At 47.0% G+C, this 8,805-nt stretch overlaps 1 protein-coding gene across 1 annotated transcript in view; it reads left to right on the top strand.

Annotated features, from left to right (window-relative positions):
• PARP1 (poly(ADP-ribose) polymerase 1) overlaps positions 1-8,805 on the top strand; it is a 92,267-nt gene that overhangs the window by 64,400 nt on the left and 19,062 nt on the right. The window contains exons 11-13 of the mRNA XM_019516547.1: positions 1,073-1,141; positions 2,052-2,184; positions 7,288-7,483. Coding sequence (XP_019372092.1) covers positions 1,073-1,141; positions 2,052-2,184; positions 7,288-7,483 — 398 coding nt within the window. The remainder of the gene's footprint in view (positions 1-1,072; positions 1,142-2,051; positions 2,185-7,287; positions 7,484-8,805) is intronic.

The following is an 8,805-nucleotide window of genomic DNA, read 5'->3' as shown; positions in this document are numbered from 1 at the left end:
GCAGTGGGGGGCAGTGGGGATAGCCCCCCCTCCCCCCCACCTGGCAGCACCCAGTGAGCACTGTGGCCCCACCCCTAGACCCAGGAGACACTAGTTGCCTATCCAGGGAGGCAGGGGAGGCCCCTCCATGCTTCCTAGCTGAACTAGAATTGAACTAGAAGTGCTTCTGGTCCATTTCTGGGTCTGCTGCCGAGTGTGCTGGGGAGCTCCCAGTGCTTCTGTGGGATATTCCATGCGCCCCAGCATTGCAGCGTTCTCAAGCCGCCTGCTCCCTAGAAGTATGTAGAAAAAACATTTAAAGCTGTGTCTGTTTGAATCGCCGAATCTCTCCAAATCAATTCAAAGGGTTCTGATTCAGTTCAGAGAGGTTAAAGGCTCCTCTGAGTCGATTCTGATTCAAAGATTCAGCCGCTGAATCTCTGCAGAATTGAATTGGAGGACCGAAGCTTCACGCAGTCCTGACAGTTGGTGCTGATCTGTCTGCAAGGAGTGACTCAGCAAAATTACCAGATGCTGCCTTCTTCCATTCATTTATTTACTTTGTGATTATGTTGCCCCCAGAGATCTTCCTGCCACTGGTTTCTTCAGAATTGAGTGCCACCAGAATTTGTCTGCCATATGGTTGAATGTTGTATTATCAGTCTGGAAACACAGATATAGAATTCTAAGAATCTCAGTGTCTTAATCATCTAATTTAAACAGACACATGCAGCTTAATTTGTAGTGGCTAATACCTACCAAACTTCCAGCCAAACAGCTCTAATGTATTCCACTTGATTGAGCAGGAAGGGAGAAGGTGGGTATCATCTCAGTAGACTGACATCCTTGAGTTAAATTAGATAGAGGACAGTGTCACTGAGACTCAAACAGCATTGGATTTCTTGTCTTGCTTTAGCAGAACAGTATATCTGTGCAGATGAATCCATTAATATAAATCCAGTCAAGATGAACATTACACAAAGTCTTTTAAAGAACTTGACCACTGAGTCAAGTAGTGTTCTCTGTCTACAACCAGGCACTCCTGACTCATCAGATTAAAAAACCAAGGTCTTCCCATCTCCTATTCTTCCAGGGACCTGCAAGTCTGAAAAGAAAATGAAATTGACAGTTAAAGGAGGAGCAGCCGTAGATCCTGATTCTGGTGAGTGCAGAAAACCAGTTGCCACTCCAGGATCCTTTATCAGTGCAAATGCCTTGTTCATTTTGAAGGTCAGCTTGTAGAAAGAACTGTCTGTGAAATGGTGGAGACTTCTGGTGGGAAGTTTTTAGTCTTATTGACAATGCAGCCTAGTGACACCTTAGAATTTTTATAATAAAGTCTTGACCTCGCTACAGATGTGAGAATGATTTGCATTCAGGCCACAGATGCTCACATTTTTCCAGTGTAGCCCTCATTTTTTTTAAGTATACTTCTGAGGCTCTTACTTCAAGTGGTGAAGCAGGTTCTTCAGCAAGAATACATAAGCACCACCTGCAGAAACTACAGGTCTAGCAGGAAGGGCTCTTTGCTTGAAGCACAGAGCTGCACTTTGGGTGTCAGTAGTTGGTACTGTGCTCTGATGTGGAGAGGACAAGTTGCTCTTGAAGATCCCTGAGCTGTTCAGGGCCAATTATCTGGTTTCTATTCACAGTTTCTAAAATGAAACCACTGAAGGTCAAGCACCGATCAGAGCTTCTCAAAGTAGTTTTCACCAAGTCCTGTGGCATTTTGTTTGTAAAGTATCCTTTGCAGAAATAATGCTGAGAAACCTGACATTAGAAATGAATTCTCTTCACATCCCAGTGGGGTACCTGAGCAGTTCCCTTGCATGGTACCTGCCGTGTAGTTTTGTGAAGAAGAATGTTTGCTTGCTGAAATGTTACATTGTTGTGGCTTTCTCTCTGCTGAGGGAGTAACAAACTTTCTGTGTTTTGTTTTGTTTTGTTTTTATTTACCTCCATAGTATTCCGGTGAGTCTTAACATCTGTTTAAGTGTGTGTCCATGTAAGAAGGAAAGGAGTCTCAAAATGACAACATTGTCTTGGCTTTAATTCACTGCTCTTCTTCCTAGGTTTGGAGGACTCTGCTCACGTCTTTGAAAAAGGTGGTAAAATCTACAGCGCCACTCTTGGCTTGGTGGATATTGTCAAAGGAACCAATTCCTATTACAAGCTGCAGCTGCTAGAGGATGACCGAGAAATCAGGTGGGCTTGGTTTTCAACATAGATATAGCTTTTTACACAAGCCAAATATGAATACAAATGTCGTGGTGGTGGTGGTGGTGGTTCTTAAGCATTTCTGTGAGGTTTTCGTTTTGTATGAAAGTGTTCTTTTGCAGTGTTGAAAACTCAAAACAGCAGACCTGCATAAGGGTATGAAAAAGTGGAATTGACTAGTCTAATTTCATTACTGACAAGTAAAGTAAAATGGAAAAGTAAATATAAATGCTGAAATGTAAATTAGGAATTGGATAAATGTGCTAGGATTGGTTTGTGTTCAACTTCACTGGTAGCAAAAACATCCCAGAAGTGCAGCTTAGGTGGGATGTCTTGCTTTTTGTCTTCATCCCAGTCCTCTCTCCTCCACCCATACCTGTCTTCCTCCCTCTAAGTCCTATTCAGTAAATTTGGCTGTGATGTAAGCAATCCCTGGAGCCCAGCCTAGTTACTGAGTTAGTTACTCCACTTCTGTGTAAGCATGTGAAGATCAGGCACTGAGTAGGTGCCTTAAAAAGGGCCAGAAAGCATCATATATTTAGAATAGCTACCCAGTTGCAGGTCAGAATTGTTCACATGCCCCATTATTAAAGAAAGGTGCAATCAAAAGGCTTTCTGGGACAATTTGATTCTCCCAGGAGGGGGAATGTACAGTAACCTGGGCAAGTCAATGGCTACAGAAAATAAACCTGCTTCAGTGGTAGATTACTTGGGGTTTTTTAATTACTCATAAATTTTGACTCCTTTTGGCCATTTCTCGTATCTGGATTTATGATTGGTATATGAACTTTCAGAGCTGGTATTCCATGCCTGACAAATCTGTAAAATGTATTTATTGAATACTTATACATTGCAAAAAAGTTAATTAAGGTTGCATCAATTAAACAGCTAAAAGCTTTAAAATCTTAGCAGCTTCTTTTCAGCTTAGTTTAGGATTGAAGTCTTACCCAGTCCTTCAGTTGTTTAAAGATGCACATTTTTAATAAGGGTTTTGTGATGTCTGCTGTCAAATGCATGAACACAGTAAACTGAAGATTTCTATTATCTGGTATAATAAGACCTGGACAGGAACAGCAGATAGTCACAGCAATGACTGATCGTAGGCAAGGAAGTTGTGGTCTTATGAAAGTTAACATTAAGTAACCACTCAGGCAGGAACTATTGCCTTGCTAACCTGTTCCTTTCTTCTGGGTTGGCATTATCTATTCAATTGCTGTGATTCTGTCTTTGTATGTCAGATATTTTGTGTCTCATGTCTGTGCAGTCATAGGGAGAATGGCGTTACTGTTTTCCCCAAAGAGCCATGAAAATCCCTTTGAATGCCTTTTTCCATCAGCTCCACTCAGGGTTGCCAACCCTCCAGGACTGCCCTGGAGTCTCCAGGAATTAGTTATAAATCACCAGGACACTGCCAAGAGTCACCTGGGAGATAAATGATAGGGCATTAATTAAAACAAATATTAAATGTTGAATCCAATTTATACAGTAGTACTAAATTTTAAAAAGTAATAGTCATGTGCATTTGCCTGCCTGATGTGTAAAGTCTATGCACCATAATCCATAACTGATATACGCAGGTGTGTTGATGTTCTCTCATGGGCACATTGGCATCGTCTCTCGTGGGCATGTTGGTGTTGTGATAATAATAATAATGGTATTAGAACGTTATTTAATTTTCTGCATTTTTAAATTAACATCCACATGCATGCAGACCCACAAATATTTAAACATGTATTTACAAGCAAAGTATCCTTAACTGGATCTCGCCTTTTAAAAATAAGATTCACATTACAACTTAAGATTTTGCAGTATTGTTTATTTATGCAGCCTGCTTAAAATATGAAATTAAGATTCATATGATGCTCCTTATTTCCACCGAAGGCAAAATGATGGCTCCATAGTGAGTTTTAGAGTACATTAGGTCCATCATTAATGTCATTATGTCATGTGATAAAACTTCCCAGAATAGATCAGAGTTGGCAACCCTAGCTCTGCTACAGGGATGGGCAAAATATGGCCAGCCCATGGGGCCCCTAAAAAAAATTTGGAACATGTAATATTTCTCTGCCCTTGGTTCCTGTCAAAAATAATAGGAACCAAGGGCAGTAGGACCCAGGGGAAGCCCAGCAGGCTCCGCCCAGCCCCACCCCCCACCTGGAAGCCCCTGCCTGGTTTTCTGGGTTGGGAGCACATGGCGGCCCCTGTGTGAGAAGCTCAGGTAAGTTGGGGGAGGGGGACAGGGAAGGGGGGGGGAGCAGCCCCTCCCTGCCCACGCCCAGTGCCCCGCACTGCAGCTGCTCACAGGCTGCATGGGGCTGCCTGTGCCCGGTCCGGACAGCCCCATGTGGCCTGCGAGCACCTGCAACGCAGGGTGCCAGCCACAGGGCAGGTGAGGGGCCACTTTTCCCCATGCTCAACACCAGCTTCGTCCCTGCCAGCGAGCAGGGGGTCAGGGCTGTGAGCTGCCCCCCGCCTGTACTGCGGGACTGAGGGGCACTGGGTGTGAGCGGGCAGGGAACCAGTGGGAGCACGGGGTCCACACTAGTGTCCCAGGGCCAGTGCCAGTGGGGGCCAGAGCAGGGTGGCAGGAGCACAGGGTCCCAGCTAACGGGGGCTCTTTGGAGCCGAGCCAGCTCCCCCCTCTCCCTGCTGGTGCAGCCCAGCCTGGCTCCACAGACCCCTGCCAGCCTGTGCCCCGCTTTGGGCCCCACTGGTGCTGGCCCTGGGACATTTGGTCCCAAGGTGGTGACCTGGGGGCACCTGTCAAGGGGTGGGGCTACCCATGCGGCCCTCGACAGCCTGCCAAAACTGGGTAAGCAGCCCTCCACTCAAAATAATTGCCCACCCCTGATCTACTAGAAGCCAGTTCTGCTTACATCAGGGCTGGTGTGGCTCTAGCTGTCCTGAATGGTGATTGAATTCACTTACACCAGTGCTGAACATAGTTCTGCACATAAACATGTACACAACACATTATGTAGTACTGTTTCTTATGGTGAATGGTTAATGGTGAAATTTGAGATGTTTTTGAGGCTGGTTACTGTTTTTCAAGCATAGGAGGGGGGTGGACAATGAAATCCCATTTTATTTTGTTCAGTAGCATTATTTTGTTTAGCTTACAATAGGAACATAGAATGGAGAAGACCCACTTGAATAATTAAGTCCAGTCCCCTATAATTTTATGCAACCATGTATAGATATTAAGTCCAAAAGGGTTGAAGAGAATATTTACCCCAAGGTTCCATACATGCCACAAAGCGCCCTCCAGTGTTTTTTTTTTTTATGAAGCTGTTATGGTGAGCCACAGAAGGAGAGCAGGAGGAGCTAAGAGTGCCACCGTCTTTGGCCTCCTGCAGTAGCAGGGAATTTGGTAGGTGCAAATATGCCCAGTTGAATCTAGGGGGTGATCTGTGTCCCATGTTAGAGAAGAAGGAGGGAAAAGTGAGGTAGAGGGGAAGGAGGAAGGTGAAATAGACCCCAAATGCAGTGACTGCAAAACACAAGAAGGCTGATCCTGTTCCAAAGGCCACATTGTCTCAACCACAGATGGATAAAAGGTGGAAGGAAGAAGAAAATGCAAACAAGGAAAACAATCAGCCTGGCATATCAATGTAAAAGATCCACTGCTGTGTAATAGAGGGTGACTTAATGTACAGGGGACTTAGTAGCACAGCAACAGGCTGTAGTGTTGAACTGGAAAACTGCATCTGAGAAGTGTTTGTTGGCAGTGACCAAAAGGTGTTTCTGAAGCTTGCCTCGGTGAAGTAAAGTTGGTTTTAGTGCAGGTCCTGTTGGACAGGGGTTGGCATCACAGAGCTCACTTCTTTAACAAGCATCAGCTGGCAACTGCAGTCTCTGCTGAGATGGTTCAGGTACTCTTCACTTAATGTCATCCTGGTTAATGTTGTTTCATTATTATGTCTGTAATCTATTAGAGAACATACTCAGTTAAATTCGCGCAATGTTCAGTTATAACATTTGGCCGTCACCTGTGATGTAATTGGATTCGCTTAACGTCATTTTGCTTAAAGTTGTATTTTTCAAGAACATAACTATGACATTAAGCGAGGAGTAGCTGTACAGGATTGCTTGAGCACCCTCCCTTTTAGGCTGGGTCTGCACACTTCCACTTTTTTCTGCTTTATCTCTGCCAGTGTAGTTATCGTGGTACAAGCCTCCCAGTATGGATCCAGTTGCACTAGCATAAGACACCTTTGTAGCAATGTGACTATGAACTGCTGTAACTATTTCAGTCAAATATATCCATTTAGAGCAGGGGTGGGCAAAATCCAGCCTGTGGGCTGGATTGGGCCCATGGCAGACTCTGTATCCCAATAGCCCCTTCCTGTGCCACTTAGGCTAGTCTGCATGGAGAGCAGCAGGGCCATAATGCTACCCTATGGCTCAAATGCTGCATTATGGCCCAGGAGCAGCAAGGCCATAATGGTCCCGTGCTCCAAGGGTCTCCGTGGAGATCTACTTGAGTGGCGCTAGCAGGGTGCATGGCTGGGTGAGGAGCTGCTCTGGGGCTGGGGCTAGATTCTTGCGGCAGTAACGGTGTGGGCCACAGCTAGGACAGAGCAGCAATCTGCTGCCCACATGCCCCTGTCATGAGCACGGGTTCCGCAGGCAGCGGATCACAGCTCTGCCTGGCTCCATCCCTGCGCTGTCACCAATGCAAGATCCCGGGAGACTGCTGCTCCTGGGGTCTCCATGGAAACCAACCTGAATGGCATGGGCAGGGGCTGCTGGAAAATGGAGTCTGCCTGCTGGCCAGAACCTACCATTTTGTCCACCGTTGATTTACAGCAAGCTGTAGGTGACGTCTTCCCAAGATTACCAGTTCTGGTGCCTTCAGCAGTATTTGTGCATTCTATCCAATACTGATACTTACCTCATTTTTTGGCAACTGTGGAGTAGGCTAATTTGCAAACTTGTCCCTTTATGTAAAGGGACTCTCAGTTAATGGTATCCATTCCAATCTGATATGGATGTCCATATGCTCTTTTTATTGGAGGGTCAGATTTATCAATGACTGAGGGCTAAAGCCAGAGTTCCTGCATCACTTCCTCTCATTTCGTTTGCTTCCAGGTACTGGGTGTTTAGGTCATGGGGTCGCGTTGGCACTGTGATTGGGAGTAACAAGCTGGAGCAGATGCCATCTAAAGAAGATGCCATTGAGCACTTTTTGAATCTTTATGAAGAGAAAACGGGCAATTCCTGGCATTCAAAGAACTTCACGAAATATCCAAAGAAATTCTACCCGCTAGAAATAGATTATGGACAGGTAATGGTTCTTTGGCTTAAATCAATTAAGTACACAGACAGCATTATTGTTAATAGGAGATTTCTGTATTATTCCATGTACAAGACAGAAATATGCAATAGTAATTGACTCAAAATTGTTACGAAACTCCTAAAGCAAGTGACTGTAGAAGCCAGGAGGTGCAGCCAAATAGATCTATAGATCACACTGAAATCTTTGTAAGGCAATCCCCTCTTAACACTGTTTCACTTAGCGCTGTTCCGCTGTAATGCTCATTTTAAATTGACACCTGATTCCACTTAGTGCTCAGCGAGTTTAATTATAGCTAGGGATCTTGGTTTTCCCTGATTTAAAAAATACCAAAATCTCTGCTAAAAAACCCCAAATCCATGATTAAAATTAAAGCGCTCCCCCAGCCCTGCTGGAGGGGGTTCCCAGCTACCAGCGCTTTGGACCCAGGTGCACAGCCCCCTGCCCCCACTCCTCCTTGCTCGGGCAGGCCTGCTCTCCACCACTGCATGCACTCCCGGGGCAGGTGGAAGGACCCGTGGCCCCCAGATTTATATGCGGGGCAGGCACAGGCTGCAGGATTGAGCTCCCTCACTGCTTCTGTGCCCTGTGGGGTCCAGAGCCCAGTGGGCACAACCCAGTGCGACTGGGGACAGCAGGGCCGCGCGGGGATCTCTTCAGTGCTGCTTGTGGCACCACCCCCTGCCCTGGCGATACACCTCCTGTGCCTGATTTAAGGGGCGCAGCCCTGCACCACTGCCCTCACTGCTGCCCCATGTGGAGGAGGTGCATCACTGAGGCAGTGGGGACAGGGGGGCGAGCAGTAGCGAGAATATCCCCCACACAGCTCCGCTGCTGCCTGCCATGCCGGGTCATGTCCACTGGGCTCCCAAGGTCCCGGGGGAGGCGAGCAAGACGGCAGGGAACAGTGGCTCCGGTGTGCCCTGATGCCCTGCTTCAGTCCCCAGCCCAGCGGGCACGAACCAGCACAGCAGGCAGCAGCAGAGCCACACAGGGATCTCACTGGTGCTTGCGCCACGCTGCCTCAGCAACATGCCTCCTGCATGCGGGGCTGCAGTGAGGGTAATGGTGCGGGGCTGCACCCCTCAAAGCAGTAGCAGGTGTAGGAGATGTCACCAGGGCAGCAGGGGGTAGGGAGCAGCGGGAAGGAGCTCCCCGTATGGTCCCACTGTCCACAGCCACACCAGGTTGTGCTCACCTTGCTCTGGAGAGCCCAGGAGAGTGAAGCAGGGTGGGAACCTATGCCTGCAGCCTGTGCCTGCCCCAGGTACAGATCTATGGGGCACAGGTTCTTCTTCACCCTTCCCACCCCC

This window comes from Gavialis gangeticus, unplaced genomic scaffold (assembly GCF_001723915.1).
Source record: "Gavialis gangeticus isolate Ggan-Ray unplaced genomic scaffold, GavGan_comp1, whole genome shotgun sequence".
In the NCBI taxonomy this organism is placed as follows: Eukaryota; Metazoa; Chordata; order Crocodylia; family Gavialidae; genus Gavialis; species Gavialis gangeticus.
The sequence above is the reverse complement of the archived record's forward strand: the minus strand, read 5'-3'. Positions and strand labels throughout refer to the sequence as shown.